Source organism: Theobroma umbraticum, unplaced genomic scaffold (genome assembly GCF_002168275.2).
Source record: "Theobroma umbraticum cultivar Fairchild unplaced genomic scaffold, ASM216827v3 scaffold_34.0, whole genome shotgun sequence".
Taxonomy (NCBI): Eukaryota; Viridiplantae; Streptophyta; class Magnoliopsida; order Malvales; family Malvaceae; genus Theobroma; species Theobroma umbraticum.
The window spans coordinates 248870-268009 of NW_018397275.1; the positions used below are offsets into that span (position 1 = coordinate 248870).

The 19140-nt window shown below is 30.8% G+C and overlaps 3 protein-coding genes and 1 non-coding gene across 4 annotated transcripts; 3 read left to right on the forward strand and 1 right to left on the reverse strand.

Annotated features, from left to right (window-relative positions):
* Positions 1-197: 197 nt before the first annotated feature.
* On the reverse strand, positions 198-1349 carry LOC110427464 (dynein light chain LC6, flagellar outer arm-like protein). Its single transcript, XM_021443001.2, has 2 exons — positions 957-1349; positions 198-737 (listed from the first exon to the last, which is right to left on the reverse strand). The coding sequence occupies exons 1-2, from the start codon at positions 1092-1094 to the stop codon at positions 582-584; spliced, it is 294 nt and encodes a 97-aa protein (XP_021298676.1). The 5' UTR covers positions 1095-1349; the 3' UTR covers positions 198-581.
* Positions 1350-8047: 6698 nt separating this feature from the next.
* LOC149526373 (small nucleolar RNA snoR8a) lies at positions 8048-8140 on the forward strand. Its single transcript, XR_016352078.1, has one exon. It is a non-coding gene; the product is annotated as a small nucleolar RNA snoR8a (small nucleolar RNA).
* A 2478-nt stretch (positions 8141-10618) lies between these two features.
* LOC110427485 (cryptic loci regulator) lies at positions 10619-11867 on the forward strand. The gene is made up of 2 exons (XM_021443028.1): positions 10619-11188; positions 11434-11867. Exons 1-2 carry the CDS (start codon positions 10769-10771, stop codon positions 11590-11592), a joined length of 579 nt encoding a protein of 192 aa, XP_021298703.1. The 5' UTR covers positions 10619-10768; the 3' UTR covers positions 11593-11867.
* Positions 11868-16276: 4409 nt separating this feature from the next.
* LOC110427405 (uncharacterized) lies at positions 16277-18829 on the forward strand. Its single transcript, XM_021442913.2, has 3 exons — positions 16277-17311; positions 17879-18064; positions 18190-18829. The coding sequence occupies exons 1-3, from the start codon at positions 16859-16861 to the stop codon at positions 18466-18468; spliced, it is 918 nt and encodes a 305-aa protein (XP_021298588.1). The 5' UTR covers positions 16277-16858; the 3' UTR covers positions 18469-18829.
* Positions 18830-19140: the final 311 nt, after the last annotated feature.

Genomic DNA, 19140 nt, shown 5'->3' on the forward strand with positions numbered 1-19140 from the left:
AGGTTACCACTATACTAGTGCCTACGTAAGTCCCCCTCAGCCCCAGGTCAAAAAAGTCAAGATGAATCTTAGACTTTGGAAAATGAAGATTCTCATCATACACATGACATCAATTATTCCCTCAAAAATCAAAATCAATTTTAGTTTACATTATCTTGCCATTTGTTCAGGATGTCAATCCATCAGCACAGAGAAGATGATATTTCAGAAAAAATTCTGAAAACTAGGGGTGTCAAACAGTATATATCATCATTTCATTTATACATACATGAGGACAGTTTTAATTGGCCCCATCAGAGAATCACAACAAAAAAGGCTCTCTTAAACCACACAGGAAAAATCTAAAAGACCCATGTGATCATGCTTTATTTATGACTACTGAGCCTCTTGTCATCTTTTTTCTCTTTCTTATCACTCCTCTGCCCTACCTTCCTTCCCTGTATAGAATTCTATACAAAAAAAAAAAGAAAAGAAAAGAAAAACAGATAAAGCAACTTCACTACACTTTTACCCCTCCGACTTTCCTCTTGGGCTTTTTGCCTGTACAACACTACAACCAAGTATGAAACACCGCCTTGGCATCAGGGAGAGTTAGAAGAGGAAGCCCCTTTGAAGATAAGGAACTTGAGTCTTTCCAATGTAAAGTAGATGAAGGTCCCTTTAGAATGAGTGAAGAAACACCCGAAATTTGAACCCACCACACATTGCCATCCATTCCCATATTTGCTGTCAAACTCCTGCCAATGGGAAAATTTAGAATCACAACAGAAGCTTCAGCTAAAAAACACAAAAGAAGAAGAAAGAGCTAAGATACTTTAAAGCAAACGAGAAAAATAAATCCATATGAACTTAAACCAGAGGAAATCAGGTCAAGTTTTTTTATGCCAAAGAAAAAGTAGAAAAAGGGTACTTTTGTATGTTAGTTTTTAGTGAGAGAGACGGAAGAAAAAAAATACCTTTTTGATATAACCAGCAATGGATTTGCAGTCCAGGACATCATAGAGATCCAAAGCTTGAGACGCAGAAGACATAGCTTGGATCTGCATCCTCAAAGGCATGTCTGTGTCTTCCACCAAAGCTTTTCCTTCCAACATGTTTTCCTTCTTTCTTTTCTAATCTCTCTCTCTCTCTGAAAAAAACAAAATACTTGCGTTTGAAACTTTATAAGTGAATAATTCGTTAACAGTTGGTTCTTATCTTTAAGACCCAGAAAAGATTGGATCAAATCTCACTCCTTCCCAGGTTACATACGAACAAAAGTGGAAGAGATGCAGGCTTCCCCTCTCTCTCTCTCTCTCCTTCTCTCCCTTGTGTTTTTCCCAAAAGCAAAGGCCTGAGTCATATATTTGAATGCAATATTAGGCTGGCACATAGGCCAACTCTTTTGTCATTATCTCTCCTCACTCTAAGGGCTTTTTTAACCTTATTCCATTCATTCATTCATTCATTGGTACAATAAAGACGATTCTTTTTCTGATTTCTCTCTCTTGCTTGTGTCATCGTCATTGCCCATCGGGATAAAGATGGTGATGGCCACTGCTCCGGATAAAGTTGGTAACCCACTAACTATAATTTAAACAAAAAAAAAAGAATTCTTCATATTTGAATTTTCAATTCAAATAATATTAGCTAAATAATTGTCTTAACTTGGACTAAAACGTTTATTGTAGCAAGTTGTTAGCCATCACCGCGGTTTGATACGAAGAAAAGAAAAATGGAAAAGGTGAAGATAGTTTGGTACATTGTACTACTCATGATTTCTTTAACTACGGGATTTGGATGTGTTATAGGGGTACATACCAAATGTTTGATGTGATTGGATAAATATATTTTCAATTTATAATATGCTAAGTAGGTGATAAGCTTGTTCATATAACTATTGACTTAATCATAATTAGTTGTATAAAAATACGTTCCAAAATGTGTGCATGTATGATTAGTTAATAAAAGATCTCATTCATGGGAATTGCTATAAATATTAATGTGAAGCCTCAACCTTCTTATTTAAGGTTAAAGACATAACTTAACTAGGTTAGAAATTAATTTAATGTTTTGCTCAAGATTTTTGAACAATTATAACTTAGAAAATGTATGTTTTTCATAATTAAATGATTTTACTTGAAAGATGAGACTCAAAGAAATTCGAAATGTTTTGTTTTAAACTTAAAATTGCATTCTTGATCAAAACTATCAATACCTATTCAAGCAATATCCATACTTAAAACCCAGAAATGTATCCTAATGAACAAATATTAATACTTATTCATGAAGTATTGATACCTTTTATCCAAAAAGGAAAAGTATTAATATTTCTGCTAAAAGTATTGATACCTTCGTTGCAAATTTGAAAAAAAAAATAAGAGTAGATTAAACTTTTCACTATTGTTTTAAAGCCCTAAACCTTCAAATGTTTTCTAAATTGGCAAAGAATGTTTCGTTTTCTAGTCTCAGTTCCTCTTTTCTCACTTCTTTCTACACTTTCTTTCATCTTTCCAAGCTATGCGAAGCCTCTAAAATTTTAGATTTGAAATTGAATTTTCAATTTAAGAACATTTGAAGGTAAGATTTCACTATTCATAATCTTCAAACTTTGGGTTATGATTTCCATAAATTTTGGTTTATTAAAAATTCATTTCTCTCTTTAAACTTAAGTTTTTGGATTGATATTACTACTCTCAAGCACACCAAGGTAAAATTTGTTGTAAACCCTAACTAGTTGAAGTTTATATATTCATAGTTAGGTTAGATTTAGTCAGTGATTATTAGATTAAAGATTAAGTGAAGAAGTTAGTAAAAGGGTTATTGGTTATTTGTGGTAATTATGCCTAGAGAACAAGGTATTAACAATAGATTAATCATGGATAGGTGCTGTTGGACAAGTTGGTATTTTTTAAGAGATTGAGCTTTCATGGAAAGGTGCTAAAAGAAAAGACACACTTCAAATAGGTGGATAAATTAAGGGCTTTTAATTATATTGATATAATTAAGCATATCTTATATATGATTCCCATTTAAATGTATTCTCGATGGAGCATGGATTGTTTCAAGGATTGCGATGTTGTGTGATGAGATTTAAATAAGTTTGATAAAAGCTATATATGCCACATAAATATGCATATTATGTAGTTAGTTTTGTGCAAGAGGAACAAGCACTTTGAATGTTTTGATATCTCAAAATTCTAAAATTTTGTCTATGAATTGATATGATGATTTATATCGAAAAATTTGTGCTAAAAATGATTTTTGAAATGACGCTAGCATCAAGTCGCTCTGTTTTTGAGATAATAGACTAGGTTGATAACGATGGAGGAAATCTTGGTTCAACCCTTTGATATTATTAATGATCGATTTCACCTTTTGTTTTCGAAATGAATTTTGTATAAACTCTTACTCTGAAAACATATTAACGGAGCCTATTAAGTTAAAGACCTATAGCTAGCGACAATAGACGGTAGCCATTGTTTACAATGATCTATATACTCTGAAATTGATGATTATAAGTATTAGACCATTTGAGTATGATGACACCCTCTATTATTTTTACATTCAAGAGGTGGCAAGAATCCTTTTATAAAATGAATTGACCTACTTCATATCCTATAAGAACTAGAAAATATTTTGGGCTAATTAAAACTAACTAGATTTTTGTTTAATTAAATAAATTTAAATAATATTCAAACTTATGTGTAATTAAGCTCAATACTTAAACGAATTAAGCCTCTATAAAATCAATTAGATCACATCTAATTGAATTCAAATTAATTTCGACAATCACCTTATGTGTGTGACCCATTAAGTTTCTAATTATGTTAGCAATGAGTGTAATTGTAATCTTAAATTATATTTAGAATTAGATTAATCAAATCTCTATTTAATTAATCTTTAGTCTCTAACTGGTCAATCTATACTTATAAACCGAAATTGGTGTCTAGCAGCACATCATGGCCCCTAATTATTATAAAGGCCAATGTGGTTTGGCCAACCTAGTTAGTGCTCAATCTACATTTATGGACCAAAATTGGTATCTAACAACACATCATGGCCACTAATTATTAGAATGGTCAATATAGTTTGACCAACCTAGTTAGTGCACAGTTTATATGTGTAATTCAAACCCATCATTGTTTATCTTGGAATGAGTAAAAAGCACGGTTCAATGTTTACCCTAATTCAATTCCATGAAAACTCTTTTTTTCGAATCCTCATTATACATTGGCTAAGGATTTGCTTAAAAGCAAACACAAGTTAACTAGTCTACAAAATACTTCCCATTGCTTATCACTTCGAGTGATGATTCCTCTTTGGACAATTCATATTCCTCCATATAATTCATGCTATATTGAATGACATCCTTTTTAGGCATCTTTGATTAGGACCCGAAAAGATGAAATCAAAGTATAACATTTCATATACAAAATAACAATGGTATCATAAGTTTAAAGATTATTTGCACAACTGTCATTAAAGAATTATCCCGATAAACATTTGAGTGAGATATCAAGTAGGATTATCTTATCAAGTCATATTTAGTGAACTTATTCTAGTTTGAATAAGCACCCACATGTTTGTTCTAAGTATCTCTATACCATCAATCTATGAGATTGATTGCGCATATAAGTGAGGAACATAACATGTGCTAGCCTTTGAGCATTATATATGCCCAATCTCTATAATTCAATGGCTAGGAACATTTAAGATATATGCTTTAATGCAAAAAAATCTCATAATTATGACTCTTTACAATCTCTTTGCAAAACGTAAGTTTATCCAAGGTTTAGTCAATAAGTGAATACTAAACTTTTTACATGTATTAACTTATTGATAAAGTGAATACCTCAATATAAAAGGATAAAAGAATATCCAAAACACAAGAAAAAAAGTGTATCTTTAATCCAATTCAATTGGCTTCTAGGTATACTCTTACAGAAAGTATCAATACTTGTAAGTCAAAAGACATTCTATTTTAAAAGTATTGATACTTATGGCATCAGTATCGATACCTTGACTCTAAGAAGCCTTAAGAACCATTTTGTTTGAAAAGTATCAATACTTAAGGCTTATTTGTGAACTTTTCACACTTTCAAAAGGTTTTTGAGATACATTTGACTTCGATAATTCCAAATATGATTTCTATGGATTTTATTTGCATTTCGAATCACTTTGAATTGATCTGATTACACTTGAAAATGAAATTAAAAAAGATTTGAAATCTACTTGTTTACATTTTTTATAAAAATGTAATTCCTAAAAACATTCTTCCATTTAACTTATTCCTTCTTCCTATATCTACTCATGGAGTGTTTGTAACTCATCTGTTAATTTCTCTCATTTTTTTTTCAAACCTATAGATTACTTGGCTCACTGTCTTTTGGGGGAAACTATGTTTGTTGTTTTTTATAGGTGATTGATAAGGCATCTGATAGACGTCAACCTTTTACTTTTTGTACTTTGCTAATTATGTTTGTCTGTTTATGGATTTGGAACTTGATAACTCTATTTTATAAAGTTATTTTGTCACATTTTGAGTATTAAATTAGCTAAGTTCTTGCTATTTAAGTTAGGTATTTGATACTTTAGTTATTTACTTTATTTTAGTAAATCATGTTAGGTTCATTTAATTTAAGTTTATTTATGATAATTTGCTTTTAAGTTTAGTTATTACTAAGTTAATTTATTACTTTTGTAAATGTGCACTTGAAAAGCTATTGATCATGGATTGACAATCTTCAAGAGTTTTAACTGTAATAGTGTCAAACAATCTTTCCCTGAAAGTTTCAAACTAGAAGAGGCAACAACTTCCATAACAGAAAAACCTACATCTTCTAAAACCCCATTACTCATAATGAAATAGTCCCTAATGGAAGCACCACCATCACCAACAAATGCACAAATGTCAAAAGCATTGTTTATAGAAAAGTCACTAAAAAAAAAGATCAAAATCGAGTAGGTAAATTATATGAATCAATTTACTTTTTATTAAATTAGAATACAACAACAAGCAACAAACTAAACACACCTCATCATTCTATGTCAACAACAGATACAAGGGAACCGCAACAAGCACAGTGACCAAGAAAAAAGTCTATCAAAAAAGGAGCACGTAATTTTTACCATAACTGGAGCATGTCTTTTATTGTTCCATTCCATGATCATGTCTATGGTAACAATGAAAACACAATGGAACATCAACCACATTTTGTATAGAACAACTAACTGCCATATTGTTGTGATCTTTTGAACAGTTACTTTTTGATATCAAATTGTATAAACAACTTTAACAGTTTGTTAGAACTACTCTTGCCTTGACATATGGCTAACAAAATGGAGCAAGTTTTTGCTCCCCTATCTTAAGCACATGCTATTGATGAATGGCCCTGTAAAACATTTAAACATATATATGATGTTCATATGTATAAACAATTACATCTTGCTTTGCATTGAAGATCTATTGAAAATTATTGTTTATTTAATCACTTTCCAGATCTATTATCGATAATATGATACAGGTTTGTGATTAGTTTTCTTTCTGCATTATTAGGATTGTGGATGAATTTACAGATTTCTCTATTCTTTCTTATCTGTTGTATAGACTATTATGACTGAGCTGCTTGTTTGATAAGTGATATACATTGCATAGCCACAATGATATGCTTTTGCATGGTTGCAATGTCTAAGGGAACTGCAATTATATTCTACTTTTTGTATTTCCATTTATAAATTATTTCTTTTATAATTCTTTAAAACAATACTTCTATTGCTCTTTTTATCTAATTATTATCCTTTATCAATAGTATTTTACTATTTATACATACTAAAATATTCCTTCAAATCAATTTTACAATTCTCCTATTATTATTTAAAAAAATTGTATAAATTCAATAACCAGTGGCAATGAGTGGGTCTTCCTTCTAGTTTAATATAAATGTAACATGATTATATATCTATATACCTTGATAGCAAAATTATATATGTTCACTTAATGAGGCTTCATATGTAAGTGGAGCTACGAAACTTGTTTATAATCCTGATTAGAAAACGTGTGAGAGAATTAGATCACTTTATTTTTGTTTGCAATTGCAAGGTTGGTTAAATCTATGAGAAAACTAAAGCTGAAGTAGGAAACTAATGTAGGTGCAACTTTTCTAGCCAACTTGGGATATACTTTACCTTCTATCGACTTGAGCCTTGAATTTTCTAATAGTTAAAAGACCTATCCAATCCCTATACTTTCTAATTTTGTCCAATTTAATATATATACTCAAAATCGAAGTAATTTAATCTCTTGATTTTAAAAATTACTTAAATTTAGCTCTTTCTCCTAACAACATCTAAGTTTTCCTTTAAAAGGGATGACATCAATACTGACGTGGCATATTTTAATGATGTGGCATTAAGATAATGATGTGGTATGCCACGTGGTGTCAACATGATTACATGAGAATACCACATGACATCGACGTGATTACGTGATAATGCTGATACGGCACTAACATGCTAACATGTCAATGCCACGTGGCAGGTCAAAAAAATTTTCAAAAAAATTTTTTGCCACATAATAAAGACTAAATTGAACAAAAATATATAGTGTAAGGACTAACTTGAGATATTGAGGGACTAAATTGAAAAAAAATTTTAAAAAATATAAATCTTTAAGTAAATTATTGATATACTTATTAATAAGTCAAATATTTAGGTGAAAAAGATTTACAGTGTTAAACTATAAATATAAATATTTTCTTACTTGATTATTTGATTCTAGAATATATATACATTAATTTATTTTTTTTACAAAAATGAAGTTTAAATTCTCCTTCTATAAAATAATTTTTGAAAAAAATTTCATACCTAAAGTCAAATTTAGATATATAACTTTTATTACATTAAAATAAAAATAATGTAAATGGACTAAATAAATTTTTTTTCTTCTATTTATAATAGTATAAAAATTTAAATTTATTTAACTTAATTTTTAACTTGAGTTGAATTCAAATTATCAGAATAAACTGATTTAGTTTTTTCTTTTAAAAAAATAAAGAACAGAGATATGAAGTTAGCAATGACTATAAAAATAATTCTTCATTCTGACTTGCTTAATTTGGACATAAAAAGCCACTTATTACAACCATAGAATCTAAGTTCCATCCTTCAATTTTTTATTTATTTTTTATGTTTTTATTTTGTTTAATATTTCAAGCTATATTTTTTAGGTTGAAATTTCCTATATTAAAAATTACATTTATAGTTGATAAAGTTAAATATAATTGTAAATATTTGTACCATTTTATTTTATTAATAAATTTTTTATAGATCTAAATTAATAATTTAAATTTAAATTTAGCAAAATTTAATTGTGATGTTTGACCTTAAATAAAATTGTTTTATAAGAAATTTCGAATACATTGAAATAAAAGATAAATTGGATTAGAGTTAAATAATTTCAAAAGAATGAGTATCTATAAATTGTAAACATTGTAACTAAATCAACTTATTTTACTAATTTGAGTTCAGCTCAAGTTAAAAACTAAATTAAATAAATTTTAAAATTTTATGCTATTATAAATAGAATAAAAAAGAATTTATTTATTCTTTTTATATTATTTTATTTTAACGTAATGCAAGTTATTCATCTAAATTTAACTTTAGGTATGAAATTTTTTAAATTTTTTTTATAAAAGGAGAATTTAAACTTAATTTTTATAAAAAAGATAAATCAATACAAATATTCTAAAATCAAATAATCAAGTAAGAAAATATTTATATATATTTTTTAAAACCATAAATTTTTTACACTTAAATATTTGGCTTATTAATAAGTACATCAATAATCTACTTAAAAATTTATATTTTTAAAATATTTTTTCTAATTTAGTCTCACAATATCTCAATTTTGTTCAATTTAGTCCTTATACTATATATTTTTATTCAATTTAATCCCTATAACGTGACAAAATTTTTTCTTTGAAAAGTTTTTTATCTGTCACATGGCACTGACAAGCTAACATATCAGTGCCACATTATCATATTAGTGCCACGTGGCATTACCATGTCATAACGTTAGTACCACGTCATCAAAATATACCATGTTAACGTTGACGTCATCCACTTTAACGACAAAACTGGATGTCATTAAGTGCTTGTTTGGCTTGGTTTTTTTTTTAGTTTATCTACTTCTTAAAAGTAAAAGGCAGGCCAAACATAAATTTTAAAAAACTCTTAAAAAAATAATTTTTTTTAAAGAATAAAATTTTTAAAAAAAGAGTTTCAGGAAAAGTTCCTATGAGGAGCTTTTTCTTCTCTTTTTTCAAAAATATTAAAAAAATTTTATTTTTATTTTAAAAATATCTTCATCTGTTAAAAATAATTACAATATTACCCTCTTAAAAAAAGAAAAATCCTTTATTATAATTTTAAACAAAATTAAAACTTATAAAAAAAAATTTACCAAACAACTTCAGCTTAACTCTAAAAGTTATTATTTTTTATAAGAGCTTCATAATAGCTTTTAAGTTAAAAAAAAGCTAGGCCAAACATGCTCTAAGAGAAGAGACTAAATTGAAACAATTTTCAAAATAAAAAAACTAAATTGTTTCAATTTTGAATACAAAGATTAAATGGATAAAATTAGAGAGTAGAGAAACTAGATAAGTCTTTTGACCATTTTCTAACCAACGTGGTGAGCTAGTATTGCACAAAAAGGGTTTTCTGCTGCCTAAAAGTTCATGCTTTGCTCATCTAAATAACTTCAAATTTATTTTCTTTCCTCCAAAAAAAAGGTAATTTTGAAATCAACAAAAAATTAAAGAATTACTAATAAATATTCAATTGAAGATTTAGTAATAGAATTAAGCTCATTTTAATAGCTTAAGGGCCTAATTAATTGGATGACGTTTAATTATTACTAAATATATAGAATATGCACTTAATTAAATAAAATAGATATTTGATTAGATAATATACTTCAAATATTTATTATTAATTTAATTCATAAAATGTATATGAATTGTATAATTTAAATTGTATTACTTAACTATTAATTCCATGATGATAAAGAGTCCAAATTTATAATTAATGGCAATTAATTATAATTGTATGTGTTAAATGTTAAAATTGATTTTAATTTTTTTTTATTTTCTTCTAAAGAAATGTAATTATTTTATTTTTATAATAAGGTAATGTATGTTTACATGTTTATTTATAAGATAAATGTACTATGTTTATGGTAATGTGATTAATGTCCCAAGCTACTAGACTATGTCCCTATGGACTTACTAAGCCACTAAACTATGTTTTATTTTATGGTTATTGGCAATAATAAATACTTAATTTTCAAAGAAATAAAAAATATCCCACGCTACGATATCATATCAAATTTGACGAGGCATTTGACTTGTTAATATATATATATATTATTTAAAATTAAAAATTAACCAAATATCATTCTCACATATTATTTTAATATAAATGTGTTGTTTTTATTTTTTATTTTTTTTATTTTACCCCAACACAAGGTGCAGGCAAAAATCCTAGTAAAAAGACCAAAAAAAAAAAAAAAAAGGCTCGTCATTTCTAATTTTATAAGCTTAAGGCCCAAATGCTTATGCTAGCTCCTTCAATTCAGCCCAACACAAACGCCCAAAATAACAAATGCTCAACTCCGCAGAAGCGTGCAGAATACGCGCTCTATCTGTCTCTCTCTCTCTGGATCGATCGAAAGATCCATTTTTGACCTCCACATAACCTTCGTTCAAATTTCCCAAACCCTCCCAAAATGGACCCACCCTCTTCGTCTCAAACGGCCAGCGCTACCGCCTCGGACGAGTGGGAGCTCTACAACGACGACGGTTTCATCTACAAACGCAAGAAACGCCCCCGCTTTCTCACCGAACCAGCGCCGTTGCCGGCGGATCCCGAGGAAGAAGAGAAACGAAGGAGAGAGTGGAAGAGGAAAAATCTTCTCAGAGTGAGGGAGAAGTACAAGAGAGAGATCAAGGAGTGGGAGATTTTGTCGAACACTTTGAAGGCAATGCAAGAGAAGGCTTTAGAGTTTCAAGTTCAACAGCAAGAAAGAAGGAAATTGAGGGAGACAGAAGAGAAGCAGAGGACGGAGTCGTCTTCAGGGTCGGAGAAGAAAGATAAGGATAAGAAGGAGAACGCTTCCGGCTCTTTGGTTGATGAGCTTCTTTTGCAGGTAAATTATGGAACCATTCTTGTTAATTTCAAATTTTTTGTTTAAAAATGATTGCTCTTGGGAATTTATATGTGAATGATTTACTAAAATTAATTTGGTTACCCTTTTCTTTTGTTAATAAATATTTCTAAACTTATTTAATAGAACAAAATTAAATAAAGTGTTATTAAGTAAAGAAATGTATATCACTGCTCTGCTGGGTTCTATTCCTAATTTTATGTTTACTTTTAACGTCTGAAATGCAGGTAGAAGCTCAAGATATGATAATTCGTGATGTTTCGAATTTGTGTGACATAGCAGAAGCAATGTGTAATGCACAAGAGGAGCAATTGAAGCTATCTTATTTTGATCTTCCTATTTGGGCATCGCCACGTGACCTAATGGCATCACTTTGTGACGAGTAAGTATTTTTTACGATAGGTGTATGTTGTTGGCGCTAATATGAAGGAATTTAACCTGGGGTGTGGTTCTGCACTGCTGTAATTTATGTAACTTGTAATGGTGATAGGATAGTAATGCTCCAAAAAGGCCTCATTGTAGTATGATGTTGTGTAAAATTCTGCATTTCCAAGTATAGTTGAAATTTTATTTAGTTTATTTTTGTGTAGTTATTGTGTAAGTTAATAGGTAGTGTTGTGGAACTGACCATTTGATGAAGTGGAAATTTGCATTGCCCTGACCCAAGTATCATTTGTGCAGTAGAGCACTGCAGTAGCCCATTAGTGTAGCCTTGGTTTTGTTCCTTGACTTTTTTTAACTAGTGTGAAGTCTTAGTAAAATGAATTTATAAGAAAGGACTGATGAGCAAGCTGTTGCTGGAAATAAGTTAACCTAGCGGCCAAATTAACCAACATAAAAATAAACAAACATTCATGGCATGAGCTATCATTTCCTAAGTAGGGCAAGAAATTGAGCAAAGTCCAGTCTGAAGATCTCAAGTAAGAAAGTTTTGTTGGATATCACTTTTCAAGGTGAGTAGGAATAGTGTGAAAGGCTTCTTGTTAGTTGGAGATGTTGTGCAAGGTAATACCTTTGGGTCATGACCCTGTGTTGGGTCATGCTGGTATAAGGGTGAGAAATTTGTGTTTATAAACATTCCCAGCTTGTTGAGCAGGATGCAAGATAATTCAATTTCTAGTTCAAAATTTTGCTAAATAGATTCAAAGGTATGCTGGAACTTGACTCATGAAGAATGACATTGAAAATGTTTGAATTTCTTGTATAAAACATAGCCTTTGCACATTGGCAACTATGTATTTTATTAAACTTCATTTTACAAGTGATGCCACACTATAGTCTGTTGGAAATTGTATAACTCTTGATCTTACAAGATTGAACATGCAAGCGTGGGAGTATTTTTTATGAGAAAACAGGAGGCAATGCATGTTTCAGCTTGTATTTTCCTTACCCGTGCATTTGGAGCAGCCCATGGTTTGCTAAAGCTGCCCTTAGGTTGATGGCAGAAATGTTGTGCTGGAGGAACATCATCTGTCAATTTGCTTGTACTTAGAAATATGGATCATTGGCTTTAGAATGTGCAGTTTATCTGCTTAATTGTATTTGCACAAGTGCGGTCAGAAAATGGTCATGGGCCTTAAGAAACTTCTCAACTAGATGCTACAAGCCTTTATGGAATTTAACTGTTCCTGCGACCAATGAATATCCTGCCTAAGATTTGCAAATGTTTTTAAACATCCATGTACGTTTTTATCAAATTCTCTTTTACATCTAATACTTTGGAGAATTTGAACCTGGAAAGTCGAACAGAACAACATTTAACCACTGTGCTACAGTGGACTTGTTTATGATAAGCAAATGTGTTAATTTCAGAAAGTATTATAAGCTTGAATATAGCCACCTAAATTCCCTGGGCGAACTTACAAGTTTCATGTAAAGCTCGCAGTCTCGCCGATCTTTTCACCCAACTTTTGAATTCAGATGGTTAAAGACTTCCCATGTTTCATCCCCTTCCACCCACTGCACTTGACTGGCATTAATAATAAAGGACACATCTTGGACTTGTCATGAACAAGTATTGACAAGTAACGCCTACTGTTGGCTGTTCTGTACCCTATCGCTCTTGTTCCAAAAATTACAAAAATTTTTCCGCTGCCAGGATTCGAACCTGGAATTTCAGATACTTGAAATTTAACCAGTTGTGCTACAGCGGAATCTGTGAGTTACTTGCAAATGATAGCAAATAAAAGCAAAGTCCTCCAATAAAGCAGACACTTTTAAAATTACATGGTTGGGAAATTTACAGTGTTATCCAAGCAGACGCAACTTTCTTTGGTTTTATCTCCAATTGGTAGTAAATATTCAACTTAAAACAAAAAGAATGATAATAATAATTAAGATAAAATATCTAGATATTTTTAAATTTTGATTAAAATTATACGAAAATTTATTAACTTTAAAAATAAATATTTTACTCCAAAAGTGCAAACACTATAAATAAAAAATATAAAAAGATTAAAATGTACTTTTTTATTTATTAATTAAAAAATTATTATTATATTTTTTAAAAAAAATAAAAACGCTAATCTCATCAAAAAACAGGTACAGCAGTTGGAAGGGGAGGGACGCATCGGTGTTCTCCTTGGGCTCGATCAAGGCTCCGTAAGGGAGCATTGGGCTCCCCTGGGGAGCTCCAATATTCCTTAGATGGGAGCCTTTTTTTTATAATTAATAAAAAATAATAAAATTATATAATAGTAATTATAAAAGTTAATTAGTGATAAAGTTATGTTTTTATTTTTACTAAGTCAACAAGTTGACTGAATTACTAATGATTGGATCTACATGTCTAGCGTAAAATATTTTTTTAGACAAAGTGTGTATTTTGAAAATTAATAAATCTTTATATAATTTCAATTAAACCTTAGAATGGTAAGAGTATTTTGTTAGTATAGAAAACTTAGATATTTTTAAATTTTGATTAAAAATATATAAAAGTCCATTAGTTTTTAAAATGAACGTTTCGTTCTAAAAAAATATTTTCACTAGACACATAAGTTCTGTTGTTAGTCAATCATCAAAATTTTTATTAATTTGATAATTTGGTAATTTTTTAAAATATTTTATTTTTTATTAATTTTAAAAATTATTATTAAATAAATTATAATTTTTATTTTTTTGAAAAAAAAACAACCTCTCGTGATCAAACTTCCTAGGGACTCCAACCGATGAAGGCTCTCCCAAGGGAACACTAGATCTAGTGTTCTTCTGGGAAGCCCTAGTGCTCTTAGGGAGCACCCGTCTTGTGCTCTCCAAGGAAGCATAGGGTAGAGATGGATGGTCGGTTAGTATAAGAAAAGCACTGTCGGATGGATTGAGAGAAAGAAAACAATAAAAAAAAATATTTTAAACATTTTATATTTAACAATAATTTGTTTAGAGGTTTGGAATGGAGTACTCACTTTAAAAATTAATAGATTTTATATAATTATAATTAAAATTGTGTTTGAATATTTAACTTTAAAAATTATTTTTTTTATTGAAAATTTGGACCCTTAAGAAGGGCCCAACACTGTGTAGCCTGGTGTTGAGTAAAGTTACCAAAATTTCTTTTTTTAATTGATTTTCTAATTCATTCTCCTCCAAAATGAAATAGCCATTGCTTGTTGTGTCACATCTCATTTCAGCAGGGTCTATCTAATGTCCCCTTACGAAACATCGCAATCTCTTTTATATTTATATAATTGTAACAATTGCATAAACATAGTAATCCTATTGTTGAGTTTATGAATTGAAAATGTACTAGTGCAAAATTGTTGCCTTAATGAGAAGTAAGGGCTAAGAAGACAATTTCCTCTTTGTGTAATTCTAGTGAAGGCAACTTTCACGCCTGTCTTCATCAAATATAATATATTGCACTCAAATGATAATCATGGCTATAACTTCTTGCTCCTTTATGGTGTTCCTAAACTTTAAAAGGGTTTGCTTTAACCATTTTCTTTGTAAAAATTGTATTGCACATGCTTTTATGTACACATATATTTGCTAAGTACAAAAATTTATTTTTTGGGTTGATTCAAAAATAATAGTCTTACGGTTTAAAATTTCTTTTATTTAACATTAAATTTGTATGGAAAATATGAAAATTTGAAAAAGAATAGATTTCTTTGGACATCAAAATGCTGTTTAACATTAAGAAATAATACCTGAAAAGAACTCTTGAACTATTTTAAGAAATTTTTAAAAAGTTTTTATTTTTATATTTATGATCAATTAAGTTTTAATATTTTTATTTTAAATCAAATAAATTTTTATAATTAATTATTATTTAATTATTATTTAATTAAAATATTATTTATTATTTTATATTTATACGATGTTGATATACAAAATAAAAAATATCACATCAATCTCATTGGACAATAAAAAAATAATAATTGATATTTTGACTATTAATAGATAATTAACTATTAATTATAAAAATTTATTTAATTTAAAATAAATATATAAAAATTAAATTAAATGTAATAAAAAATAAAAATGTATTTAATTTTTTTAAAATAATTTGAAAATTATTTGTAGGTATTATTCCTAAACAGGCTTCTCCTGCTCAATCAGAAAAGTACAATACTTATTAAATGCCATTTTGCCCAAAACGATTAAACAAAGAGGAAAGCAAAAGCCCAATAATTTCATGATGGCACCCAAGAGGCTCTAGTGGTTCATGATTCTTTATCAAAAAGGCTGCATGTTGTGGATTTGTGGTGCTAAATTAAACACATGATAATACTTAAAAAATCCAAACAAAAAAATCCAAATAAATAAATTAAAGCAAAGGCTTAATCTAGAAGAAGAAACGACAACATAAAACAGTAGTGAAGTGAGGAATCTAATCTAAAGTAGGTAGTTTGTCAAAAGAAACTAATAAAAGAAAAATAATGCCAAATTATATGCACAAAACCATTAATTATTTTAATTTACCAAAATAAAATTATATGTTGCCGACACTTATTCCCGAACCTACCACTCAAGGCAAGGACCCAGCTATGGTCCCAAACCTCTTGCATGATATCATCCCTTCCCTTCCTTTATCTTCATATAAAGTTGTAAGTGTAACGTGTGAGTTGCGCTATATTTTTATTGTCTTTTTAAACACCGAAAAAGGGCAGAAGAAAAAAAAAATGGTCTCTCTCTCTCTGTCTCTCTCTCTCTTCTGTGACTTTGTTTGTATGGAAACAGAGAAAGACAGAGACAAGGGGAGAAACTGAGAGTTAGTGAACTCAATTATTGCTTTTCATGATCCTATCTCCTTCTTCATCATTATTTCTAGATATTGTTCTTGTTCAATTACTAGTTCTATCATCAGTTAGCTCAAAATTCTTAACAAGATTTTTCTTGGTGTTGGGTAGCTAGAATCCTCTTCCGTTTACTCTCTTTTGGTACTGAATTTGACTCTTTTTTCCTTTTCTACCTTTTCTAGATGCTGAATAGCTCATTTTGTATTGAATTGTCGTTTCATTTGTTTAAGTATATTAAGAATTTAATCTAGAAGCTCCCTAGTTTTCGTTTTCCAATTTTCTTGTGGTTCACAATTCACTAGTTCAGCCCTTGACTCAATTCTACCCCAGAGGGGAAAACAGAGTTGTTACTCTGTTCCGAGTGCTCTGCATGTTTTGGTTCTTGCACTAGAATTCTCAGATAATCCGTAAAGATATGATGTTGTCGGCGAAGTCTGAATCCGATATCACGAGCCTTGCTCCATCATCACCCTCAAGGTCTCCTAAACGTCCTGTATACTATGTTCAGAGTCCTTCTCGTGACTCTCATGATGGAGACAAGTCATCTTCAATGCAACCGAGTCCCATGGAGTCACCTTCACATCCATCCTCCTTTGGACGCCATTCAAGGAACTCTTCAGCTAGCCGGTTTTCGGGGATTTTCAGGTCATCTTCGGGGAGGAAGGGGAGCAGGAAGAGGAATGATAAAGGCTGGCCTGAGTGTAATGTGATTATGGAAGAAGGGTCCTATGATGAGTATGAGGATAAGGCGTTTACAAGGCGTTTCCAGGCCTTGGTTGCTGTATTGACTTTTGCGGTATTGTTTACAGTGTTTTGCTTGATTATTTGGGGTGCCAGCAGGCCTTACAAAGCTGAAATCTCCGTCAAGGTATGCCAATTTTAATTGGTTATTGCGCTTAATCCAAATGTTTATTTTGCTAATGGTAGTAGCAGTCTTGTGCATATGTAGTTTCACTATTAGGAGTGGTTAGTTTTAGCCAACTCACTTGCATAGCTGTGAAATTTTTGCACATAACATCATGGTTTGGAAATATAATGAGAGTTCTTTCTTGAATATAGAATTTTAGTACTGTCAAGCACATAACATATGCTCAGAAATTAAACGGCATTTCATGATGATTGTATCAGAAAATACTAAGTTTGAACTTAATCACCTCTTGAAATTAATTGAAGATTGGCTATTAGGGTCAGCACTGTGATTTGGTCAAAGCCTCTGCAGGCATTAAACTCAAACTTTTGTCAACAAGGCTTGTCTATCTCGTGTCACATGACTCCGTCCGAGTGTGTTCCAAGCTCCAACTTCCAAGTTTGTAAAAGCACCTCCAAAGCAATATCAATCAAGCACTTGCTTCACTCAATACTCATATGCATACACATTCATCACTTGTTTTATCTGTTGAGTTCATTTTCTCAAGAAGGATGTGACTCTTGGCAGAGCTTGGCAGTGCACAACTTCTACATTGGGGAAGGGTCGGATTTCTCTGGGGTCCCAACAAAGATGCTGACGGTAAATGGCTCGTTGAAGCTGAGTGTATATAACCCTGCTACAATATTTGGCATTCATGTTAGTTCCAACCCCATTAATCTCATTTACTCAGAAATTCCTGTAGCAACTGGTCAGGTAAGATTTTTGTCCACTCAGTTTCCATTTTTAGGAAATTGTTAATAATTCATTGAAATCCCCTGGTCGTGATTGGTTGTCATGTAATGAAGTGTAAATGTTTTGGGATCTGTATGTGATTGCAGCTGAAGAAATATTATCAGCCAAGAAAGAGCAGTAGAACTGTATCTGTGGTATTGGAAGGGAAAAAAGTTCCACTTTATGGGGCTGGATCAAGCTTAACATTTACCCAAAATGGTGCTGAAATTCCATTGACACTGAAGTTTGAAGTCCGCTCAAGAGGAAATGTAGTCGGAAAGCTTGTGAGGACAAAGCACCGGAGGCAAATTTCCTGCCCTTTGGTCATTGATTCTACAAGAACCAAGCCTATTAAATTCAAGAAGGGGACATGCACGTATGACTGAAAGTCCTTTTTTTATGATGATTTGCATCTTTCTTATCATGCAGCATAAAATCTCCTGCAGTCTGAGTTGCTGAGCCCCTGCGTTCAATTGCAAAATTTGTGTTGAGGGATCCTGTCATACCTCTCTCTCTCTCTACTTGGAAGGTTGTAAATGTTTATTTTTTTGCTTATCTTGTGAGTTTTTTATGGAAATAAACAAATGTATAGATGACATAAGAGGCCCTGTCTGCATGATTTGCTTAGGAATGTACATGGTGAGGTCTCAATTCATAGCAGAGCAAGAGAGTTCGAATGTTGTTGTATTCCTCCCTCCCAAGCTTTTCTGCTGGAATAAAGTCATAAGCAGCATCAATTTGTAGCAACAGTTTCTCCTTTCACTCTTCTTAGGAGAGAAAAGATCCTTTCTGCCAAGCCTGTATCGGCAACATTTGTCACTTATGGCCGATATTGAGCATTACATTGAGACATAAAAAGTTGTAGCAGATAAATTGAACCTGACAACTCCATCTAATATCTTCAAGGCATTCATGGACATTGAATTTTGGTTCCAGTAGCTTACCAACTAAACCGATAAACTTCTGGCTGGATTTGGAAGTGCCTCTCTGGCAACAATCCGGGTCCCACCACGAAATTGCACATGCTGCTGCATAAAAATGTCTAACCTGATAAGTCA

Excerpts from the sequence above, each read along its gene's own strand:
- LOC110427485 (XM_021443028.1), top strand. The coding sequence starts at position 10,769 with ATGGACCCACCCTCTTCGTCTCAAACGGCCAGCGCTACCGCCTCGGAC. Across the intron at positions 11,189-11,433 it reads TTGATGAGCTTCTTTTGCAG|GTAGAAGCTCAAGATATGAT; the intron begins GTAAATTATGGA and ends TCTGAAATGCAG.
- LOC110427464 (XM_021443001.2), bottom strand. The coding sequence starts at position 1,094 with ATGTTGGAAGGAAAAGCTTTGGTGGAAGACACAGACATGCCTTTGAGG. Across the intron at positions 738-956 it reads TTGCTGGTTATATCAAAAAG|GAGTTTGACAGCAAATATGG; the intron begins GTATTTTTTTTC and ends TCCCATTGGCAG.
- LOC110427405 (XM_021442913.2), top strand. The coding sequence starts at position 16,859 with ATGATGTTGTCGGCGAAGTCTGAATCCGATATCACGAGCCTTGCTCCA. Across the intron at positions 17,312-17,878 it reads AAGCTGAAATCTCCGTCAAG|AGCTTGGCAGTGCACAACTT; the intron begins GTATGCCAATTT and ends GACTCTTGGCAG. Across the intron at positions 18,065-18,189 it reads TTCCTGTAGCAACTGGTCAG|CTGAAGAAATATTATCAGCC; the intron begins GTAAGATTTTTG and ends ATGTGATTGCAG.